This window comes from Lipophrys pholis (genome assembly GCF_963383615.2).
Source record: "Lipophrys pholis genome assembly, chromosome: 5".
NCBI classification, from domain to species: Eukaryota; Metazoa; Chordata; class Actinopteri; order Blenniiformes; family Blenniidae; genus Lipophrys; species Lipophrys pholis.
Window position 1 is genome coordinate 15,484,370 of NC_137628.1, and position 23,857 is coordinate 15,508,226.

A 23,857-nucleotide genomic window follows, 5' to 3' on the forward strand; every position below is an offset into this window, starting at 1 on the left:
TTGTGCTTGAACACATACATACATGAGTCAGAGGGAGGATCTTTGCCCCTTGTGATATATAATATGTTTTTAGTATCTCTGTTATGGCGGTCATTGGCGAGACAACCCAGAATCATTGAATTACGTAATGAAAAAGGCGCATTCAAGACAGTAGGAAAAATGACCCTCCGGCAAGTGTGAATGGGGAATTCGCGTATGACACTTTAAACGCCCCGACGTGACGTTTAATGGGGCGTGGATGTGTGGAAACTTTGTAAACTACCACTGGGAAATTAATGTTTGAACCCCACCACGGCCTGTTGGGGTATTTTAGATAATGTTTTATGATAAATACAGGGATTAAATATGCAAGGGGTGTAACAAAAGAAAAAGAAAAAGTTATAGTGCTTGAAGATGGTGGAGTTTACGACTGCTCATGAAGGCAGCACCCTGTAATGTCTCAGTCCGCCGCTTCAGCGACCTGGATCAAACTTTACTTTTCATATAAGATTTATCTTTCTGTGTTTATCCGTCTGTGTCAACAGGCTATAAAACCCCTTTTTTTTCTAGCAGTGGCTGCTCAACAGTGAAGCTTTGAAAGGAGGCTCGGCTCCGGTTTGACTAAGCTGAAAAAGTCCGCGGGAAAGTTCCCTGGGAAATCCCCCAAAGACTGCGGGGATATTATTCTCAAACAATTGACCTCCTCGGTTTGTTTCTAAAAAGACGCGGAGCAAGAGGTGTCACATGCTGGATTATCGTCAACCAGACTGGTGTGAATAAAGCCACAATAAAAAAAAAAAAAGTAAACTAAAAAAACAACCCGCGATGGACAGCGTCAGCCTGAGCTCGGACAAAATGCGGAGTTTCAGCGTGCTGAATACTTTGTACTACGAGACGCGGCAGGAGATCGAGCTGCTCAACAAGCAGATCACCGTGAAGGACAACATCATCGCCGACCTGAAGGCCCGGCTCGGCAGGCACGAGAAGCTCTACATGACGGTGGGGGAGCCCGGGGACTCCGTGGTGGTCGGTCCCTCCAACTCCCTGGTGGAGAGCCTGCTGAAGGAAATGTGCAAACTCAAACAGAGGAGGGACGATGTGGAGTTCAAGGCTGCAAGACAAGCAGAGGTAAACACTCTCAGCAACACTGATCATGCAGTGTGGGGTGGATTATGTTGTGGAAAACGGCATTATTTATTTATTTATTGACACTCATAACTCTTGTAGTGTGAGCAATCACAAGACTGTGGTTAGGATTGCTTTTTACATGATGTGTTTCTCTCCTCCAGGAGATCCAGAGGCTGAACCTGCAGCTCAGAGAGAAGGAGCTGGAGCTGGAGAGCGTCAGGTGCCAGTCGGACCACGAGAAGGACCAGGAGATCCACCGGCTGCGGTCCGCCCTGGAGGAGAGGGACCGGACGGAGGCCACCAGGACCGTCCTCTGCACGTCCCTGGCCGATGAGGCCGAGCAGCTGCGTGGCCAGCTCGGGGAGACCGTGAGGGTGTGCCAGGAGCTGCTGTCCAGACTGGAGAAGGAGAAGAAGGGGGGCGCGGAGGTGGAGGACCAGGCCCAGCAGCAAAAGGCAAGGGAGGGAGGGGGTTGGTGGTGGTGGTGATGGATTCAGGGGTTATTTGGTGTTTACTGTTTGGACTGTTATTACTGTTTGTGGGAGACTTGTTCTGATTGTGGGTGACTTGTTCTGACTTCATTCCCTGTCGTGTTCTTCAGATGTCAGAGTCCTACAACGCGGGTGCTGTGAATTTTCAAATGCAACAGCTTCAGGAGGAGAACCAGCAGCTAAAGCAGCGTGTGGCATATGTGAGTGTCTTTGTGCAAGTCAGTGACAAGCCTCGGACTTTATGGCATCACCAGAAGTATTTCTCCACACAGCACATTATTAATAGGTGTAACGTTTCCATCCTTATCCTGCCTCCTAGGTCCAGAGTCTGAACTCTCAGTGGCAGAAGTACGACTCCAGCAGGGAGGACTACATTCGAGGTTTGTGCCAGAGGCTGAAGGAGAGCACGGGGCCGGGCCAGATGCCCCTGTCCGGGTCCGGGTCCGTCGGCACCGGGCGGATGAATCAGGAGATTTACAGGCTCAATAAATTGCTGGAAGAGAAAATTAGCGAGTGTGCGCAGTTGAACAGGGAAGCGGAGGGGATCCGGAGGAAGGACAAAGAGCGAATCCAGACACTGGAACAACAGGTTGGTGCTTCGTCTGAGATGGTGTTCTGCTTTGACCACGTGAGCAGGAAAAACAAATACTTAGCGTTTCTTTTTCCTTTCCCAGGTTCTCATCTACACTGATGACTTTAAGTCGGAGCGTGCCGACAGAGAGCGGGCGCAGAGCCAGATCGAAGACCTGAAGGAGCAGGTTTCTCAATTAAAACAGCAGCTGCACAAGCAGGTGAGGCGGCTAAGAGCTTCTACCAAAGCGGACGCTTCCGAGGCCTCGGCGGTTCCTGACCATGTCTGAGTCTCTTCAGCAGGGCGCGAGCAGAGAGGGCAGAGAGCTGGTACCAATGTGTCACGTGCACATAGGACACAGGATCACCTCGAGGCGAAGCAAAGACACGTCAGAGCCGCTGCTGAGGAGCGCCGCCGAGAGGAAGCAGCAGCAGCAGCAGCAGCAGCCCGCCGCTTCAGCGGCCAACGTGTCGAACTCGGCCTGGAACGAGCTGCAGTGCCCGCAGTGCCTCGCCAGGTTCAACGACAGGGATTTTGCAGAGTGCCTGAAACACTGCGAAGAGTGTGCCCGGCTCTAAACGGATACAACACTCGTGTCTCACGGACTAATCGAACACTGAAGACCAGCACTACACTGCAGAACACCACCTGAGTGGAGATTCCAATCCGGATACGAGTAACTGCAAACGAAACAACTGACTTAAGACGATTTTGTTTTGTCCCCCCCCCCATGCAGCTAGGCAAAACTGTACAACCAAAGTTCCCATATTGCAAAAGACATTCGCTCAGCAAGCCTTCATGAGTCTGCGTAGGTATGGGAAAAAAATTCTAGTGTCAGATTCTGAGCGCTCTCCTGTGGGAGGTCATCTTGGTGTGAGGACGAGGATGTTAATGCAATATATCAGCTATCATATACCTCAGTGAGTCCGATTACAAACCTGTTGCACTTTCTTGACATTAAGCCAAAAACTAATCGTAGGAGCGTACGATTTGAGAGACTCATGATGCCTAAGCTTCTTATTTTGGATCTAGGCATCTTGTTGATGTGGTGCTATAGTTCATTTTTCTATCTTGTAAAGTATATATACATATATATATATATATTCATAATAAGATTTAAAATATATATAACTATATTGTTATATTTATTCTGTATGTATCTAACTGGAAATAGGCTCATATTTGTAACAACTTGTTTTGACAGATTTTCTATATCGATTTGGGATCAAAGACGTTGCACATATCAGAACCAGGAAATCCTGAAATCTTCTTTAGGAACAATGTCCAACAACCTCTTAACTGACACTGTGCTTATTTCTGGAGATGTACCGTTTTTCCTGGAGGCGGCACACTATTTTTGTAATAAAATACTTGATTACCCACGTTCCCTCTTATCACATGGTGATTTGCATATCTTAAAATATAATTCATATATACATATATATTTTTTTTTTTTAACTCTGCAGCCTCGAGCTGAAACCACAGATTGCAGTCTAACCACGAAAATGTTGGAGCTGAATAACCCTGGGCCTGTGTGCATGTGTTTTTAGCGCGTCACGTGTGTGCTCAGTGCGTGGTGGAAAACCCCTTGCCAGTGGTGCCTGAACGGGCACGCTGTGCTGTGACAGCCACATCCCCAGCTGTTGTTGTACGGCTGAGGCAAGACACTACCGGGGGGGGGGTACCGAGAGAGAACCGGCACGGACGGCGGCTTGGGTCGCAAACCGAACCCTCGGCGGCCGCCCGCGGATCTCGTCAGCCACTGCAAAAGTATCAAGATGACACAAACATGCCACGGGTGGCGTTTGGTGAATCGGTTGTCATGGTTTTAGCGCAGGAAGCTGGACATCCCCTCTTCTAAAAAGGAAGTAGGCAGTTGCAGAACATAGAGAAGACTTCGACTGGTGTGGTATTTCTGTCTGAGCAAAGGGCGTACCTGCTCAACACTTAAAAAAAAAAAAAGAAAAGAGAACTGAACCAGAAGTCATTTTAAATATAAAAACCAGTAAATGTTGCTAGAAAGTGAAGGGTATTTTTTAAAGGCTTACAGCGTCACTCAGTTTGAAGGCGAGTATAACCACCGGGTTGTGAGGCCTAATTGAGGACATTCATAATACTTCTGACTCCTGAGAATATTTATACAATAATGGTGGGTTGTTTAGTAAATATTTGAAGACAAAACATGAGTAAATAATAAATGAAAAAGAAGTAGCCTTAAAGAGGTGGGGGTAAACAATGAAACCAAAACGACAAGAATATATATCTATAGTAGCTGCCATGATTTTTGGCGTGAAATTTGTAATAGTGTCTACTTCAATGCACATTTCACCATAAAGTTTAAACACCAGATGCCCTTCTTACTTTTTTTTTTCTTCTTTTTTTAAAGCAAGCCCGCTTTCCTTCTTTGGTAACTACACTCCAATTGGCATTTTCAAAAACCTTTTTCTTTGGGTTTTACAGCTGTCTGCTTCACCCAAGCTACACTTTTTGGAGCTCCTATGGCACCATTCTTAAAGATTCCCTTTCAGCTGCACATTTTCACGACTCAATTCTATACATAGTTACCAAAACACTTCTAAATATTCTTTAAAAAAAAAATAAAACCCTCGCCAATGAGGCTTCCTGAGTTGATCCATCACTAGATATCAGAGGACCTCACGTTAATGAGCGAATCAGCTCACCTTGTGTAAGATATTTATGCCCGAAACAGTTTCTAACACATTTATTTCATTTACATAACATTGACTCTCAATTCATTAGCCCACAGGCCGATGGGTTCCAATTTGGGCTTTAAAGGGCAAATTCTCCATGTGCAGACCGCACGCATCCGAAAAAGCCACAAGCTGTCTGCCGGGGATCCCCCCCCCCCCCCAGTCGCCAGCACACACGTCTACGCATTTATAAAAGGGTCTAAATGTGACAGAACTTCCACACACACACACACCAGTGCTCCACCCACCAATCTGAGAGTGGAAAAAAATAGGTCACAAGTCCCCACCTGAGTGTCTGGGAACTTCTTCTAAGAAACAAAAAGGCTCAATGAGAAAGGTTATAGTGGTCGTGCAGTTTCCTGCTGCAAACAGGTATCAAAGCGCCAGGATGTACCTGTGCAGCTGTCATATACTTTAACGGAATGGGGGTGGGGGGTGGGGGGTGGGGAGTGAGGGGGGGTGGTGGTGGTGGTGGGGGGGGGGGGGGTACATCAGCCTGACATTCATCCAGCACAAAATGAATAGAAACAACCTTTAATCTTCTGCATATCCCAAAAGAATGGGAATTTCCCGCCATAGTGAGGGAATCCCCCCCCCCCACTCCAAAAAACCTGAAGTTTATTTGCAATGGAGTGCTGCAGATTTGGGTAGATCGTTTTAATTTGCCGTTTATTGGTGGGGGTAATTGGCTTTAATGCTGGCTGCTTTGTGTGTGTGTGTGTGTGTGTGTTTCTCTCAGTCTTCTGAGTAAAGTTGTTTTTGGCCATTGAAAGCAGAACTGTTGCCAGCCAGGAGGGAATCTCCCCCTCCTTGGAAATGTATGTGATCCTGAAGTGCTCCAGGCGTTCAAACAAAGAAAACAGCGTTCTGATTACAAGCTACAAGGCGGCTCCGATGCCTTTTGATGAACCTATTGCTGCTCGACCCTGTTATTGCTGCCGGCGCTGCTTTGTGTCTCCTTGCTTTTTTTTTTTGTCATCCAAAGGGGGAAAAAAAAGCCATTTTAAAGTGGCAGAATTTGGAAACGTCTTCAGTTGACATGGTTTGGAGGGTTATCTCCTGCTGTCGATCGAACCCTGCGTTCAATTTGTTTTCATTTCGATCAACCTACAGACATTTTCTAAGGTGTTTTTGATTCATCTGCATTTACCTCATTGTGGTATTCGGTCTTACATCACCGGCGACAGAGTAAACACACACATACGCACATCATCAGAAAAGCCAGACACTCATTAATAACCGAAATCCCTTTTTGAGTCATATCCAGCACATCGCTTGAACTAAGACGGTTCGTCACTCCTTGTATGAAGTCAGGTTCTCATTCAAGGGTTCACTGTGAAAATCCCATTAAGAAAACAGTTGCGCTGAGAAAAGTAAAGATGAGGTCGTCAGTGATTCATGTAACTGAAGGTCACTTCCTCTTCTACCACATCCATTCAGCTTCACATGCAAGCTGCGAATACGCTGCACAGTCGCCACACATTTCACAAGATCGCTCCCATCAATCCATAAAAAGGAGAACAGCTGATGTGAAAGGTGAGGGTGGGATTTGAAGCGCCGAACGGAGCCACACCGAGGTTACGATTCCCCTGCATCTCGTTACGTTGGTTCATCTTTTTCACTCTTACGTTTATAGATGTGAAACCAGTAACTCGGGTGAACTGAAAGTTGTGCGTCCCGACTTGTTCCTTCATGTCGTCCGACCGTTACGTCCACTCTAAGGAACACCGTTCATTCCAAACAATGTTGTGGAAAATCAACGAACACGGTGGCACATTGCACCTCGTCTCGTCTGTACTGCTCACTGAAAGGTATGCAGGAACTCCCTCCACGCATCGATAAGCCAAAGTGTGACCTCATTCTGCGCTCGCTTCACCTTAAGGGAATGTACTTGATTTCATAACTGCATCAGATTTCTCTCCACATCCCCTGGTTGAGTGTACATGAAACAGAGCCACATGTAAAGGCCCGAAGCAGGCCTAAAGACAGCAGATACATTCAAATATGTATATATATTTTGTTTTTTAAAAAGTACCTGTCACAATTGAAACTAAACCTCAGGATCTACTTGACTCAGTGGCAAAGCCCTTGAAGCCCGATTATGACTGTCGATTTGTGGATTTCCCATAAGGAACTTGCAGATGAGGCGGTGACTCACATGTCAAAGCCGCAGACGTGCAGAGGAACAACAAAAGGTTAAAAAAAAAAAAAAAACCAATTCCTTCCACGGTGCGAGTACAGATAATTCACCCGTCCCATAGAAGAACAGTGTCATGTTGAGGTATTGTGCTTTGAGGAATATCTTCCATCAGTCGCTCCAAGCGGCTGGATGATCAACACCACTCTTATCGTTTCATAAAGGACGACGTCTTTAGGATTCAATCTGCTTCAGTTCGTCCCCAAAAAGTTACCGAGGTTCACCATGTGAAAAGGGTTTCACTTAAAACTGAATGTGTTGGGGTTCATTTATGCCTCTGATGAAAACCCGGTGAAATCGCATTAAAATCCCTGAATTCTACCCGGTTGTTAGACGATGTGGCCCCAGAGAGACGGTGGCAGATCTTCTTAAAGATGTTTGGTTGAGGAAAAAAAACTGATACTCGCATCTGACAATGTGACTCGCATAAACAGAACTGAAATCGTAAGGTTCTACCAAATGACGGCAAAAGAAAGCCCCTCTATGAGATCACTTACTTCCCGTGAGCCGTTTTGCAAACATGTTTTGTGAAGGAAAACTTTGAAGTCATGTGCCGGCATTTTTTTCTTTAAGTCATTTTGGAGTTGGATTTTTTTTTATCAAAATTGAGCAAAGAAATCAGATTAAATTTTGAAGCGGCGCAGTGAAGCACTTCCTCCGCTCATGTAGAAATATATTGTTTCTATGTTGGATGCAAAGAGCGAGTCCGTTGTTTGTGAAGGAACCTGGAGCAGCGTGACGAGCCATCACCTTTTACCGTCATGGGAAAAGCGCAAAGTAAAGCTGGTCTCATGAAAAGGATGAGAACGTGAGCGGTTTTAAAATATTTTATACTCCTAATCATTTGAGATGAAGCGTCCTAATTGCTCGCTTTAATGCGTTCCTTTTATTTCGTTTGTAAAGCCCTGCGAATGGCCTCGTCTCTGGTGCTCTGTCAATAAATCTACCTTGCCAAAAACCCGCTGAGTTTACAACTTTAAATTCCATATTCACACGTTTCCCTCATAAAAGCTGGAAGAAAAAACATGTTTATCCTTGTTCGTAAACACTAGCACAAATAGATGTTTCCCCCCCCCTCCATTTTCCAAGTATGGCGATGGTCCCGTCCACACCAACTGGATTTCCCTGCTGATAATCAGTCGTGAGACTTTTAAACGCAAGCCGGGCAAAAGTAGTGCGCCAGAGCAGCTTCACTCCTCGGAATGTTTGCGTGACAACCGTCTTTGTCCCCCCGTAAGAAACAAGATTCGACACAAGACACGAAATCCTGCCATACTACTGTATTCCATCTTTCAAAAAAGAAAGACAAGATTTAATATTACTTAACAATATGTTAAAAGTAGCCAGTTTGGCTTCAGTGTTAATACAATATACACTCTATAACAGATTTGATAGTGTGAGTATTGTTCCTTTTTTTTTTTCTTTTCTTCAATTTCTTTCGGAAAGTATTCTGATACAAGCTGGCTACAGGTCGAAAATAAAGAAAACAAAAAAACTGTAACTGGTACACTTTTACTCAACAGTTTTGTTAAACAGAACTTAAAAACAAACAAACAAAAAAAAACAACAACAAAACCAAACAAAAAAAAAAGAAAAAAAAAAAGAATATTGTCAAGTATTACGCCTTCCTCCTTTCAGTGAAATAGGGTGGAGGTGGTGGAGGGGGGGGGGGGGGGGGGGGGGGGGGGAGAGGATAGGTGGGGGAGGGGGTGGGTGGTGGTGGTGAGGGGAAACCAGCTAACGAAGCCCATTCCCTCGTCAATGGTGTGGGTGAAATGCCGTGCTAGGAACGGGAAACAATGGGATAGAGTAAGCCACAATATCTCAAATACAGCTTTTAATTCTTTACATTTCTCTCTCTCTCTCTTTTTTTTTTTTAAATATACTTTTCATAGTCTCTCCCGTTAGTTTTTTGTCTCATTATTTTTAGAAGGAAACCATCTGGACAAAATGAGCATTTTCCAACTCCAGCTAAGCCAATAAAGGAAAAAATATTTTCAGACCATGGCTTGTTCTGTTGAGAGACGCCCGACTCGGACTAAAAAGCACACAAGCACGCGAGGAAAATAATCAGATGTGAAGGTAGCATTTTGTGATTCTTTTTTGTGTCGTTTTGTTTTTGTTTTTGAAGATCTGCGGGAGGAATCAGTCCGGATGGATCTGTGTTGGAACCACACAGCGACGAGAACAAAGCAAGGCAGCGTGGGTGTGATTTGGGCACAGCGGGACAGAAGTTCTGGGGGGGGGGGGGGACAGTCGGGTGGAGGTAAAGGGATGGGTTTTGTATAGCTGTTTAAGGTACTGATTGTGTTCTGACAGTCACTCACTAACACCCTCAATGTGCAGCAAACGTGGCTTTCTTCAAGCTAAAGTTGGACCAGTTGATGGAGAGCCGCTGGCGGGTCTGCCGAGCCGAGTCCAAGCAGAATCTGGCGAAAGAGACAGAAGGACATCTTTCAATTTTCAAACCACTAGTCGGCTTTCGACAACTGTCTTTTTCCCCTCCCTCCAATCCCTCTACAAAGCTTTATCAATGAATCCATCACATACCTTTTGAAATACTCCACCTCCCTCTCCGTTTCATCCATCTCAGTGCTGTCCAAGTCGATGTCTTTGGGCAAGAACACGTCATCTAAAACGGGACAGAATCAGCATTTTTATCCATGGGAGTACATGTAAAGGTGATCTCTGGTAGAGGTGTTAATGTGCATGTCGATCACGTGAGATTGGACTCCCTGGGTCAACTCCAGCAGGATTAAAGGACTCTGTGTCGGAGTTTAAACTCTTCACAGTGCTCGGGACTTATGGTCAAAAGTAAAATGTTAAAAGCACAAACTAAGGCTGAATGCAAGTGTTTCTCCTTTACTTGCCATAAAAAGAGAACAATCTGTTCTCTCACCATGTTGTGACACCCTGGTTACACCACAATAGACGTGATGTTGGAAGGAGTATTCTGTGTCGGGGACAGTTCAATGTGAAGTCGCTGATTTCATCAGCAGGAAGACTTGGTGACATTAAGAGAAGAAGTGGTAACGTGTAAATGTGACTCCTGAGAACACAAACCTATCGAGTTGTTCGTCTTGTCTCCCTTCTTCTTCTTGCTCTTCTTGTTCTTGCCTTTGGGCTGCGGGGACTCTGCACTGGGAGGTTTGCCGTTCTGCTGGCCTGGCTCGCAATGGGAGGCGGGCGGGGGAGGCGGGGAAGGGTCCGACACGGGAGGGCTTCTCCTGTCTTCCTTTATTTGGGTAAGAGGCGGCTGCTGTTGTTGCTGCTGCCTTTTGCCACTGGCGCTTCGGTTATTGCCCCGCTCCTCCTGCTGCACCTCGAAGGCGGGTATAGCGGCTAGGGGCTCGGCGGGCCGGACCCGCGGTGATTTGGTGTCCGCTGTGGTGGTGGGTGCGGTGCCGTTAGCTAGCTTTGGAGGTACATCAGAGCCCTTGGGGAACTCTGGGGCTCTCTTCACAGCAGCCTCACATGTGGGCGCTTTAGCAGAGTGCGTGGTTTTAACTTTGCTGCCGACGTCAACCGAAGATGCAGAAGTGCCGTTGTGCAAGGGGGCTGTGGGGTTGGGGGTGTTGGTCTCGGGTGAAAACCCTTTTTCAGTGGCGTGATGGGGGCTGTGCTGGAGGTTGGGCTGGGGTGCAGGGTTGAACCTGGCCTCCTGGTCGGGGAGGCGGATGAGGGACTGAAGCAGCTGCGACTTTCCATTGTGAAGATTATCTAGGACATTCTGAGCCGTCTGTTTGAGGGGCTGTGGGTTGTTCTGAGGAGGAGCTGTATTTTCCTTCGCTTTCTCTTTCCTTTTCTTCTTCGCGGCGCGGTGTTGCTGCAGCTCCTGCAGCCGGAGCAGCTCTTTCTGAAGCGCCGCCTCCTCCTCTTCCTGTCGCTGTCGCCGCTGCTGTTCCTCCAGCAACTGTTGCTCCTCCCTTTCCCGGGCCTCTGCCTCCAGACGGGCCTTTTCCTCCATCTGAGACACAAAGACAAATGCACTGCATGATCTCCTCGCAGAGTTCTTATGAAACGTGATTTAGACTAGATATACAGTGCATTATATGCGAGCCTTGAAAATGGCCCACTTAAAGTGACTAGAAGAGACAAATACCTTCTTTTGTTTATGCCTGGCTCGTTTGGCTGCCTTTGAACTAGACACAGGTTTGCTGTCGGCGCTGTTAATAAACTGCAGCAGGTCCTCAACCCGTCGGTGGTCCTCCACCCCTCCGTCTCTTTCGATCACCGGCTGTTGCTCCTCCCGTTTTGGCTGCTCCTCTTTGCGTTTGGTGAGACGTAAACGCAGCTTCTCCCGCATCTCTGCATAGTTTCGACTGGTAGGAGCGGCTGGAGGCTGAGAAAAGCACAGTGCTGCAATCAGCAACCACAATCCACCAACATCCTGTCTGAAGTGCACTCATAAGTGATGAATAGCTGCTCAAGTCTTACCCCGCCATGACCGAAGAATTCGCAGTAGCAGCAGTCACAGTACTTTCCTTCTTTCTGGTTGGTGGAGGTGGAGGTGGAGGAGCTGTGCTCGGAGCAGCTGTCTTCATCCTGACTCTCCTCTCCGTCATACGGCTGGTGCTCGTAAGCTCCGTTCCCCTCACAGCGGTGGCCTTCGCAGTCGGGATCACTGGGAAAGATAAAGCAGCCCATATGAAGACTCCCCTTCCATTAGTCCTGCAGAGAAATGACCCCGAGTGACGAAGCTCACCTGCAGACACTGGGTGGAGTGCTGATGGGACCGTCCATCGAGGAGGCTGAAGGCTCCGCAGGAGGGAGGCACAGACCTTGATTGGACTCCACAAAGTCAGGGGCTGGGGTGGCCATCTTTGGGAAGGGCTGTGTTCCAATTGGGGAGAGGTGTGCGGGGGACGCCAGGGGCAGGGTAGGGCCCGAGAGCGGCGGCAAGGAGGTCAGTCCCACGGAACCGTTTCTCGGGGTAGCTGGAGGGGGTTGCCGGTGGTCCTCTTTACCTAGACTGTGAAATACGTCGTCTGGCGGAGAAAACGATGCACAGAATTAGAGGCTATATGCCAGAAAAAGAGCAAGCAGAGAATATCAGATAGGCCTTGATTAAAATCGGCAACCATCACACTGAAAACCTCTATAATTAGACTGAGGCGAAAATGTAAAAACTGATAAACTATTATCGTGGAGAAAGTGGATGTAGATTCTAACTAGAAGTGTGAATGCTCAAGGTTGAATAAAGCTAATCTCCTTTGATTTCCGCGTCTCCACGGTGTCTCCAGTGTCGAGATCATAGCAGATCGTCTGTTGCCATGGAGATGCTAAGATGAAAAAAGTTCTCTTGCTTTGCGCTCTATGAGGTGCCTCTCCCATCCACTTTGTATGGGACATTTTTTCATAGTTCTCTGTGATTTATTCGGAAACAGTTAAAGATATAAAAAGCACACAGCAGAGCAGTCATTTCATGAACAAGCTGCATGTTTTCATATTTGAACGGTTCAAATTGGTTAAAGATTGCCGGAGAAATGACGCTGCTGCAAAGAAGTCCTAATAATAATAAAGATTTTGGATCACTAATGTGTGACTGCCCTCAGCATTCACACAAGAAAACCAGCTAATAGCGACATGCTAATGTAGATAATTCCTTTAAAAGCATCTTTTATACAGCCTGGTTAAACTCTCAACATAATGTGCGAATAACAAGCGTCTGTGTGCTCAATAAGTTCATCATACAAAGGCCCCACCATCAGTACCAACCTAACCGTTACCACTACTTCCTAGATTACCTAAAGAGTTGGGTCTTTTAGATGCTAGATGGATGGGTGGGTTATTACTTGACAGGACAGTGGTGGCAGTGCAGGACACAGAGGATGTGGAGGCCGAGGTGGCCATCACCACCCGGTTGGTCTCCATGAAGGCATCCTGGAAATTGTAGAGACACTTCTTCTTGGCGCCAGTCTTCTTTTGCTCTTTGGCTTCTGAAGAGGAGCATGACGATGACGAGGAGGATGATAGAGAGGATGACAGTGATGAGGAAGAGGAAGGAGGGACAGGAGTGGGCAGGGAGGGATATTCCCCCTGGATGCCGATGGATGATGTTGGAGGGAGGGGGACGTCTGCGAGGGGTGGTCCAAGCATGTCGCCTGCGAATCAGAAGTAACCAAGAAGTAAAGTAGGTCATTACTATAATAGATTTGTTGGTTGTTATTTTTATTTTTTTTACATCAATGTCCATTATCTCTTCGTCTCCAGTCTCACCTGGCAGGGATTCGGGCAGCAGCATAGACGGATTCCAGCTTTTCATCACAGCAGCATCCCACAGATTTTCAAACTTGAGCGAGAGACACTGCAGCGAGCTGTTCCAGTCCCCTGAGCCACCTGTGCCACCGAAGCAGTTCTGGTATACGTGCTCCGGCAACGACGTGCTGAAGGCCGGCTGCTTGGCTGACGAGTGGTTTGATGTGGGGTTCGGGGGAAGAGGCTTAAAAAGAAGAAATATTTTATTTTTATCTTTTTGGGACATATTAAAATGTAATTGTTTGGGCTTATACAGTTAAGTTTTGGCTTTTCCTATGATATGTGCAATGTGTCCCCTTGTGGCCGATTGAAACATTACAGCGACTCTAAGTGAAACTGAACACAACCAAGCACAGCATTGTTCCTGGAAGCTCATGAAAAAAAAATCCCCATTGTCAGGGAAATGAATACAGATTATTTCAAAAACACTCTCCTCCAAACAGAAAGACGGACAATAATGAAAAAAACTTTTGACTGTATTGGCCCGTTGATCCTCACCTTGTGTGTGAGAGGAGGACTGGGTGGGTAGAGTGTGGGGTGGAGCAAGGGCCGGGGGAAGTTGTGCAAGGGCAGGTGACCGTGGATGTGTGGGTAGAGGTGGAGGGCGGGGTGTGCAGAGGGAGTCTTGCTGTCTGTGAAGAACTGGTGTCCAACAGCGGGGGGAGGCCCGGTGTGGAGCCGGCTCGGGGGCAGGCATGTGGCGGGGCCCAGGGTGGATGAGCTGTTGGGGTCCTGGTTGCACACGTGGCACTCGCAGGCATGCTGGACCTGTTCTGTCTGAGAGTGGCAATATTCATTCAAAACCAGTTTACTTTTTTTCTTCTGGGCGTGTGTGGGTGTGTGTGTGTGTGTGTGTGATGGTGTGGGTCATTCAGTGGATTTTCAAAAAGGAATGGTGACGGAAGCTCAGCGATGGGGTGGCAATACCTGTTGGTGGTTGTACGAGGGTGGAGGGCTGTTAGTATTTCCTGAGGAAAGTTCTTGCTGCTGCCCCAGAGGCTCCCCACCAACCTCACCATTGGCTTCCTCCTCGTCACCCTCGGATGAACTGCTGCTGCTGGTAATGTGAGGAGACTGTGACAGAAATACGCAGAACAAAAGTAGACAGAATAAGGAAATGGGAGAGGATCGGTACTCAAAACGTTTCCTAAACTGCACAATGACCCACTCATACTGAAGACCAGTTTCATCATCCAGAAACTGGGCTGGGAAATTCAGTGAAATGATGAAGTAATCTCAGACTTTTCTCTCTCTCTCTTTTTGAGCGGAAAAACGTACCCCGGCCTTCAGCGTCACATTTTCACCGTCCCCGTTGATGTCTTTATGGAGGCCGTTCACAGTAGCAGTCACAATGCTGTTGTCCTCATAGCTGCTCATGGAGTAGATGTCCTCGAACTTACTGGACAACGGAGGCACTTCGTCATCATCACTGATACTAAAACAGGACAGACATGAGTGGAACTGATTACAGGAAATTTAATAAAGGGGAATTTCCTTATTTATTTTAACTTCACAGGACAATAGACAAAGAATTACTGTTCCTGTAAAACTGATGTGACTGAATATTTGGGGGAGAATATTTGATGTCATCTGCAGAGTGTTACACATTTTATAGAGCCAGTTCCCCCATGAATAGCTCCGCATGCATAAAGTAGCCCTGTCTTTAAACCAAAAAGGATGGGATACATTTTAATAATGGTTTTGTTCAAATGTTTTGTAGTTACAGTGATGAAGAATGAAAATATGTTGAATGTATTTCACTCAAATCCTTGTGTGAAGTTTTTTTGTATATAGATTCTAGATTCTAATCCTCTGATCTGTACCAAATTTATTTTGACAACCAGTTAAATCTTCAAAATGCTTTAGGTGGGTTAAATAGTCATCTCACTTTGAACCTGAGAGTCACTTCTCCTGAAATTGGCCTCATCTTTCCGATTCCAGCACATTGGCTTCATAAGCTGCTCTCTGATGTATTGCTCCTCTGACAGGTCCCCCCCACTTGGTGGCCTTAATGTTGTGGCTATTGGAGCGCAATCTCTGATTTATATGACAAAAGATGAATGCAAATACTCCTAAACGTGTTCCACTTCCTTGAAGAAATTCCACTTTGATTTCATGTGAATGTATTTTGCAGGAACCTTGATCGGGGATAATTGAAGAACTAATGCTCCTGTCCGTCTGCTCTCATGCCTGTTGACCTCGTGGCACCCAGCAGTTACTATCCGACTAGATTATTGCTTAATTTCTACGAATTCCCAGGTGTGGGTCTCTTTCGATAAAAACAATGAATACACAAAGTAGCCATTAAGCCGGTACACTTACAAAGTGTTGGTATCCCCTTCAGGCAGAATGAGCCTCGGATGCTGCTGAATGGTAATGGGAGAACTGGAGTTGGAGCCAGATGCTGAACTGCCAGAAGACAAGCTGGGAGGGTGCACCTCGGCCAGGTAGTCCCGGGGCGGCTCCCCCTGCGAGGGCAGCTTGATGTGGAGGTCCTCCGCGATGGGAGAGTCCATGATGCCACATGTGAGGATGTGAGACAGACTACAGTCATCACATGTGCACCTGTTGGAAGAGGGGGTTATGTCATCGACATTTTGCATGAAATCAATACAACTGGCTTCATGATGCAATATTCAATTTATTCAAGAATCGACTGATGCATTTTAATACGAGAGTTTCAAAACTTTGATGTGAATCAATCTCTGGCAATTCAAACTTTATGAACATAATCTTTCAGTGTCCCCCCCCCCACAGAGACAACTTGGGGTGGATTTAGAATGTACTGCAGTTAAAACAAGCTTCAGATAAATTCACCTTCTTCTGTAATTGCAGTTTGGACAGTCTGGAATACTCAGACGAGAAGACAGCATCCTCATAGTGTCTGTGAAGTTATTATCTCCTGTGGAAGACTTTTTATTGTTCGGTATCTATAAAAACAAAAAAAGAAACAATGTTGAAGACGCCGCATCAAAAAAATTCAACTTCAAAATAACAGCATGATATTATCTCGGTGTACCTGTTCTTCTATGAATCTCCTCTGCTTAAAGAACTCCCAGTCCTCCTTCAGCATCCGCTGCTTGGTCTTTAAAGTCTTTGAAGGAGCAGATAACCAAAGCACTATAAGCATACTTATTGGTTTATCATGTGGTTAAGTATTGAGGCAGAATCTGAAACGCTTACATTTTTGCTAATCAAGGACTTGTGTGGCTCTGTTCTTTGGTTGGTGACACTTTGACCGTCCACCTTAAAAAGCAGCTGCGAAAGAAACGTGTACTCATTCACACACAACCTACAGCACAAGCACTCCTTTATTAACTTTACTGATTAAAACATGGAAAGATGACTTCTTCTCTTCCACCATGTACCTGTTCATCTACGTAGTCGTCGATCCTCTTCTCACACTCCTGCCATTCACCAGCCACTGAAGCCATTTCCTGCTGCAGCTGCTGATAGCTCTCCAACAAGGTCCTGTACATGTCTTCATTGTATGAGTCATGGGATGCCGTGCCATGTCTAGAGAGAGAGAGAGGGGGGGGGGGGGGGGGGGGAGGAAAAAGGAGGATTTTGAGTAAGCTCTACTGGCTCTGCACAGTGAGCAGTTGTTGAATGATGCAAGAATAAAGACAGCAACCCATTTATTAACACTCGGACAAAGCCACATTGAAAAAACAAACTATATTATTGTTAGAAGGTCTTACTTCAGTTGTGCAATTAATGCCGGTAAACTGCTGTGTAAGATTGGTTCAGAGAAAACCAGATTCTCAAAAAGGTGCTTGTTGTGCAGCTCCCACGTCACCTGAAATTTCTGGAGGTGCTCATTCTCCTGGAAGGGGAAACATTCGGCTTTCAATCAAACTGAGACAGATGCCAAGAGTGCAACAGACTTAAAAAAATGTTGTGTGGCACATGAACTGACCAGGGTGAGCAGGAAGCTACTGATGGTGCGTGCAGCTTGGCAGAGTGCACTGTATTCCTCTAGCAGCAGGGAAACGAACTGGTGGGCCTGAGGAGGGCCCTGGGCTGCAGCTACAGACCCCGGTGGCCCAGGGGTCTTGGAACCCACAGAAAGGTGCTTCAGTAGCCGCACCTTCATCTCTAAAACGTACTCTCGAGCCTGCTGCTCCAGCCGTTGATAGAGTTGATAGGGATCTTTCTCACATAGTCTGAAGGAGACACAAATCAAAACAAAGCATTGTTTAAACGTCCAAAGCCAGACTGCAATTCACCTTTTCTAATTAATCTCTCCATCAGTGACTCAGATTCAACATTTTGTCCCTGGTTTGACCTCATTGCTTTTAAAAGCCCTCATACCTCTCTGTTGAATCTAAAGAGGCTATGCTTCCTGCTTCAGTTTCCTGCAGAGGCTTTTACAACTCTCTAGGGACCTCTAGTGGACGCAACTCCTTCAAAAGAAGACAAAAAATGGCGCTGCAGCTGTGTTCATTGTACCTGTCTACCAGCTCCTTCATGCCCTCCTTGTCTCTCTCAAGAGGCTGGTCGTGGTCGTCTGCGAGCGGCGTCCCCGTCTGACGGTAGATGCAGCGCACCAGATACCGAACCTCAGACCAGTGGTTCTGCAGCTGCTGCGACTCCCGCTCGGACTCAGCGGAGATCGCCCTGTAATTCACGGGTATCCATAGAGATTCAATTGAAACACACTGGAAAAACTAGAACATGCTCGACGGGGTGATGGGGGCGATGGACGAGGACTGACCGTCTCTCGTTGCAGGCTTCACAGCTGCACACTGTATCAGCAGGCATGGGTGCGGTGAGGTCCGGGGCAGGGAGCATAGGTAATGTTGGCGCGGTGGTGGTGAGTCTGTCCCCCGTGGCGGCCTCCTGGCCCAGGTTTCCATTGCCCACAGGCATGTGCAAAAGAAAGTCCTGACTCTGGAGGAAACACAGAAAACTTTTATTCTACCTTCAGCAAGAAATCATCAGAATTCTTTTGAGTGAATTCAATATTTTCATTTATATTATGCATATAATCCACACTTGACCGTGAGTGTATGGACCCAGGGTGAGGGGCATCTCGTCTAAAAACTACACAGGGGGCTGTTAAATACTCTTTCTGTCACATGCTTGTGATGATACTTGTAGTGATTTTACATCAAAGTGAAAGCACTTCAATACATCTCTGGAGTAGTAAACATGTCGCAAATGTTCAGTCAGCCAAACAGTACAATGTTTCTTTAAGCAATATTTGAAGCATTTAATATTATTTTAACTGATTCCAGTCTTTGCTTGCCCCAGGGAGTGGAGGAACATTTAAGGAACAGCAGATCTGCTTGTCACAGAGGTCTGGACACTGTTACACATTGGCAATAACAATAATAATGTTGAAACCATTACAAATTAAAAATAGTAAACATACTCGGATTAGAGCAAACAGGGAATAGCATACATGGAGCAGACATGACTCAAATTAAATTTGGGAGGTTCAACGTTAACGCAAATGTTCTCATTTACATAAACGGACCACTGCACCCTCTCTTGAATCATTTACACTGACTGACTACAAAAGAAGACCAGCTGTCTCCTAAAAGACCTTCCTCACCCTGGACATCACCTATTCCTCCTTCCTGCCAACAGAAATGTGATACAGACTCTTATTAACATCAACAAACCGACTTAAAAACAGCTTCTGGCTTCCCAGTAGCACAATACACTCACCCACACTTGCCTTTCATTGAAGGTCTGTAAGTTTGTTTGTACATTATCTATTTGTATTGCTTGGCAGCTCCAGAATAACATCAACATTTTTGTATTGCTCGTGAACAATTGCAGTGAATTCAGCTCTGGTTTTCTTCCTCTGCAATCTCCCAAAAGAATTTGCATAAACACAAATGATCAGATGTTCGGTGTAAAAGCTTTGGTGGCGTTCAGCAGCAGCTCGCTTTGATGCAAAAAATAGCACTGATGAATACAACAAGACGGAAACTCTTAATAAAATGTCGCCGAGTTCAATCGAACTGTTGTGATGGACTTTAATATGCAGAAATAACATTATACTGCTTGTCATTTATGTTTGCTGCCAGGGCCTTCCATTAAAAACATATATGAAGCTAAAAGAATGGAACAGTTGCTCTCGTAGCATTCTTGTGCTGGTAAAAAGTTTGATGTGATAAACAGGCGGAGATGTGGATATGACCCTGATCTGATCTGTGCACACCTCATCGCTTCATCCACCCGTCTCACTTTCAAACATTAGACTTTAAGCTACCGTCATACCCGAGATTTAGTCAAAATCACCGTGTGTCGTCACCTTCACCAGAGCCAAGACACAAACACATGCATCAATGAAACAAATGAAACGAAACCTCTAGTTAAATTGTTCAAATACTATCATCTTACCATTGCCATTTCTACATTTTTCAAGAAGTTTTCGGTTGATTATAGAGCCAGATGAGCCACATACAGAAAATAGATTAGTCCGGATGACATCGAGCTGTTAAAAACTCATGACGTGGCTAAAGACACAAGGCAACAGTAATTTTGAGCCGATCGAGCTCCAGTCTGAAAACCTCACCGTTTTTGCTTGCAGAGTATTTTGATTTCATGGTTTGAGGATTGTGAGAAAAAACATGCAACGAGTCTGCCTGCCCATTTTTAACAAAAATAACTCCAACTTTCAATATCTGTCACATATGACTGTGTGCTTTCGACTCAAATGACAAACTCCTGCATGCAAAATCCTGCCAGCTGAAACAAAAGGGTCTGGAGTCAACAGCTTTCAGAAAATATGCTTGATAATAAGTGTTGGATGACAAGGGTTTTATTTCCCACAGCTAAATGGAGTGTTGTCCCGGCAGCGACACAAGCTCACGGGCTGTCTGACATGAAGAGGCTCTTCATGTAAACAGTGTTAGCTTTCACACACAGCATGGCTACTATACAGTACTGATCTCACATTTACAGCTCTACGGTAGTGTGTAGGGAAACTGCAAACACTACAAAAAGTCTAAAGGAAAGATGTTCGAGGAAAGGCCGTCATTTAAATGCTCAATACATCAGTTATTTTACTTCATAAAACCATCACTGTGCCGATCAGGCATTACAATTTCCCAGCAATGGCTAAGGTCCAATTATTAAGTCGTCTGCAGTACATTCTCCATTAAAAGACCGTGATCGAAACCGGGCTTTTGAACCTGGAGGTGCGAAAAGATGTCATCTCGTTAGCTCGAGTCGTAAAATTGATTTATTTTAATTCCACGGTGATATTGTTTTAATAGCAACAGCAGCTGCTCATGACGGCTGCATCTGTTTTGGCCGTTCTGGCAAAGAACCAGAGGTGCCATGTGAACACATCAGTCACAGAGAGACTGACCACAGCTGCCCGAGCTCAAGCTGCAGATATGTGGCCTCAGCACAAAAACAAAGTACGAGAAAATACAACAGTGTCAATACAGCCATCGAGGACAGCTTTAATGCTCCCGATACTGGTGACTCACCCCTAACGACTGCTCCAGAGTAGTATGCCGATCCTCCTTCTCCACCGTGCGCCGGCAGTCAGAGCATACCCAGAGAGGCAGCTGGAGAGTGCTGGGCGCCTTCGCGGGCTGCGCCGTACCGTTCTGTCCTGAAATGCTTGCCTCAGAAGGCACAACAATGTCTTTGCGTTCACATCGGCACAGGAGGCAACGATCGCCAGCTGTGTAGGGCGCCCGCTGGTTCAGGCCGAACGTGAATGGGGTCTAGTTGAGGGAAGAAAGACAAAACACACTGTAGCGTTTGCAGACATCACAGTTTCAAAAAGAAAAATACGGAGTCAAATTCGGCTATTTTCTGAATGACCAAGTAAAGATGATCACATCAAATCAGGTAAAAAAAAAAATCTTTAACATTTCCAACACTGATTTTTCAGTTTTCCTACAAATCAACCTCGGTCGACTTCTACTACTGACCCATTATACTCCAGGTAGAGCAGCTGTTTAAACAAGCTCAGTGCTCTCCATTAAAGCATAGGAAGCTTCTCATAATGCTTTGACAGTGAGAGAACCACAGAGCGGTACGAGCACGTGATTACCAACCAGAATTTCGATGACCACAACCACACTGACAGTGAGAAGTGAGTAAGACGGATTTGTGATTTTTTTTTGTGACAAGATTCAGTAGAAGATGTTTAATTGAAGCGTCATAATTTCTGATTGAAAAATGGCTGCTGTAAAATTGGATCAAATGAAAATGCGTGAACATTTTTTGCATCTTTATTTCACCATGGTGCACAGAACAAACCAGTAATGACAGTCCATGGTCAGGCTCTGTGATTAATAACAATAATGGTGATACATGACAGAAAGTAGTAGTAATAATAATAATAATAATTAAAATAATAATCGTAAACTGAAAACCAGTTTTGGTGACTAGATGAGATATTTTCAACGAGTTTAGAATAAACCTTATTGCTCACCATGTAAAAAGGTCTCTGATTCAATAATATGCAAATAAAACAGTTAATATATTTTACAGTGCGGGTATCCTGGACATGTTTATTTATGCACATCATTTTTACAGTATTTGACAGGTGTGTCACACATTAGTGAGTATGCACAGTTATTTGAGAACAAGAAACATTTTATAAGAGCAATCAAGTTCCTTGTTTCATTCGTTTTATAGACGCATGTAGACGACCATCGCTGCAAATATGGGCGAAAACAAGCAGCTGTTCAAACCTCTCAATGTGTTGTGAAAAGGGTAACTGTGTTTGGATCAAATCCCAGACAAACTAAAAGGTTATATCATGAATAAAACTCAAAGCACAAACTATCATTATGCTTATCCACCACAAGATCAGGCACAGAGGGTTGATTTCCATTAGGAAATGAGATGTAGCTTAAAAGATAAGAATCTTAACGTGGTGCTCAATGTGGAGTCAACATCGAGTTACCTGAAGGACTCCGGAGAAGTCAGCATTCACTGGTCCTTCCGTAAACTGTGGCGTCACACTGTGACTTGTGTTTGCTTTGACCTGAGGAAAACGAACAACTCAGTTTTCACATGGAAAATCTGACCAGTGGCACCTTATGTGGCCTATCTAATAGAGACAGGTAAACAAAAAATGCTGTCAAAAATGCTCTCTTTTGTTTTGATTTGTTGTACAAGCATGCATGGAATTTAGTGAGACATGATCAAAATACAACATGTGTAAAATCTGAATAAAGATTAGAAATTAATATATATGTCACACCAATATTGTTTCATTGAGACCAAAACAATGTGTAAATGGATGTAAAACCTAAGTGATGGCCTTCCCAGTAAACTCAGAAAATCATCATCTACACAGATATCTGTAATTAGTATTGTTAGCAAAACAACTTGGCTGTCTGTGTGGTATACACAGAGCCAAAAACATCAGTTATCCTAGTAAGTAAATGTAAAATGCACAAGCAAGCTGTGAAACACAAGCCTGCTCCAAATAAACCAGCCAACATCTTCTGGCAGCTTGGAAGCGCTAACATCAGGTTAAGTAAGGTAATGTTGATCATTAAAGGGTAGCCCGGCGATTTGTCTGTTTTTCTACTAAACACAGCAAACGCATGCTCCAATTAATACAAACTAAAAAGATGGAAGATCAAATAATAAAAACACACACAGGAGGCGAAAGTTGAGCGCCCTGTTAGCATTAGCTCGCTGTAATGTTTATCTAAACGTAGTGAGCTACACACAAAGGTCCTCTCGCATAATGTGAGCTCGATTTAAGTAAACGCGTGGGCTTTAATTGGGGGGGGGAAATGATGTTGGAGTGTGTCTTAAGTTTATAGCGATTCAACTACAATCTTTTAAGTCGAGCTCAGGGTGGTAAGTGTCAAAGCCTCAGTGAGTTAGCTTGCTCTTCACGGCCATTTGTTATACCACAGTAGTGCCACTTCCACACTAAGCCGTACAGCCGGCGATCCGACACGGCTCTTCTCGATGCCGGGCAGACACCATTAGCTGCAATTAAGCCGGTTAATTACCAACTACGTTGCGTTTCTGACTTTAGCTCGCTTCCCTTCATCGCATCAGCATCGGGCCCAGCTCAGATGTGTCGTTGATAAACACACACAGCTAGCGTTGACATCCACACGTTTACCCCGCCTGACAGTCCTCACCTCTCCGTTCAAACCCGCCATGGAGCCCACATTCACGCTGCCAGGTGTCAAAAAGTTGACCACGGGGGCAGGTGTCGCTGCTCCCGCACAGCCCAGGGCCGAGGCGACCCCGGCCTTGCCGCCACTGGTGTTGCAGACAGCACTGCAGCTACTGCCACCGCCCCGCTTGTTCTTCCTGCGTTTAGCCCCCCGTTTAGCATCGGTTGGACTCATTTTTCCCCACGGGAGAGGCGAGACAACTTGCCGTCCAGACGTGGCAGGGTCTCGAACGGAATGCCAAGTGCAGAGCACTCAGGTAGGAATCCGGGATAGCGATTTAGAGAGTCCCAAAACGAAAGAGACACAGTTCCATCTGAGTGCAAGCCGACTTCACAGGTTCCAATATGGCCTCTGGCTGGATGGCCTCAACAGCTCAGCCAGGCGTCAGC

General features: G+C 45.6%; 2 protein-coding genes across 5 annotated transcripts; one reads left to right on the top strand and one right to left on the bottom strand.

Annotated features, from left to right (window-relative positions):
• The first annotated feature begins 710 nt into the window (after nt 1–710).
• Nucleotides 711–3,494, top strand: tnip2 (TNFAIP3 interacting protein 2). 2 transcript variants are annotated; one of them, XM_080464187.1, is made up of 6 exons: nt 711–1,107; nt 1,269–1,562; nt 1,709–1,798; nt 1,918–2,187; nt 2,273–2,389; nt 2,469–3,494. In XM_080464187.1, exons 1-6 carry the CDS (start codon nt 805–807, stop codon nt 2,745–2,747), a joined length of 1,353 nt encoding a protein of 450 aa, XP_080320313.1. In that variant the 5' UTR covers nt 711–804; the 3' UTR covers nt 2,748–3,494. The 2 variants fall into 2 exon arrangements, with proteins under 2 accessions (XP_080320313.1, XP_080320314.1); XM_080464188.1 differs by having other exon boundaries at nt 2,472–3,494.
• A 4,973-nt stretch (nt 3,495–8,467) lies between these two features.
• On the bottom strand, nt 8,468–23,791 carry fam193a (family with sequence similarity 193 member A). 3 transcript variants are annotated; one of them, XM_080463033.1, is made up of 24 exons: nt 23,430–23,791; nt 22,226–22,306; nt 20,790–21,032; nt 18,053–18,228; nt 17,788–17,955; nt 17,255–17,501; nt 17,037–17,161; nt 16,704–16,851; nt 16,519–16,593; nt 16,355–16,429; nt 16,153–16,265; nt 15,774–15,900; nt 15,658–15,698; nt 14,614–14,770; nt 14,263–14,409; nt 13,834–14,112; nt 13,297–13,519; nt 12,825–13,181; nt 11,783–12,065; nt 11,515–11,701; nt 11,180–11,419; nt 10,141–11,044; nt 9,628–9,709; nt 8,468–9,506 (listed from the first exon to the last, which is right to left on the bottom strand). In XM_080463033.1, exons 1-24 carry the CDS (start codon nt 23,640–23,642, stop codon nt 9,413–9,415), a joined length of 4,785 nt encoding a protein of 1,594 aa, XP_080319159.1. In that variant the 5' UTR covers nt 23,643–23,791; the 3' UTR covers nt 8,468–9,412. The 3 variants fall into 3 exon arrangements, with proteins under 3 accessions (XP_080319159.1, XP_080319158.1, XP_080319157.1); XM_080463032.1 differs by having other exon boundaries at nt 12,873–13,181; nt 15,658–15,900; XM_080463031.1 differs by having other exon boundaries at nt 15,658–15,900.
• Nucleotides 23,792–23,857: the final 66 nt, after the last annotated feature.

Excerpts from the sequence above, each read along its gene's own strand:
- fam193a (XM_080463031.1), bottom strand. The coding sequence starts at position 23,642 with ATGAGTCCAACCGATGCTAAACGGGGGGCTAAACGCAGGAAGAACAAG. Across the intron at positions 17,956-18,052 it reads GAAGCCTGCAACGAGAGACG|GGCGATCTCCGCTGAGTCCG; the intron begins GTCAGTCCTCGT and ends CGTGAATTACAG. Across the intron at positions 12,066-12,824 it reads TAAAAGACCCAACTCTTTAG|ACGACGTATTTCACAGTCTA; the intron begins GTAATCTAGGAA and ends TTTCTCCGCCAG.
- tnip2 (XM_080464187.1), top strand. The coding sequence starts at position 805 with ATGGACAGCGTCAGCCTGAGCTCGGACAAAATGCGGAGTTTCAGCGTG. Across the intron at positions 1,799-1,917 it reads TAAAGCAGCGTGTGGCATAT|GTCCAGAGTCTGAACTCTCA; the intron begins GTGAGTGTCTTT and ends CCTGCCTCCTAG. Across the intron at positions 2,390-2,468 it reads AACAGCAGCTGCACAAGCAG|CAGGGCGCGAGCAGAGAGGG; the intron begins GTGAGGCGGCTA and ends GAGTCTCTTCAG.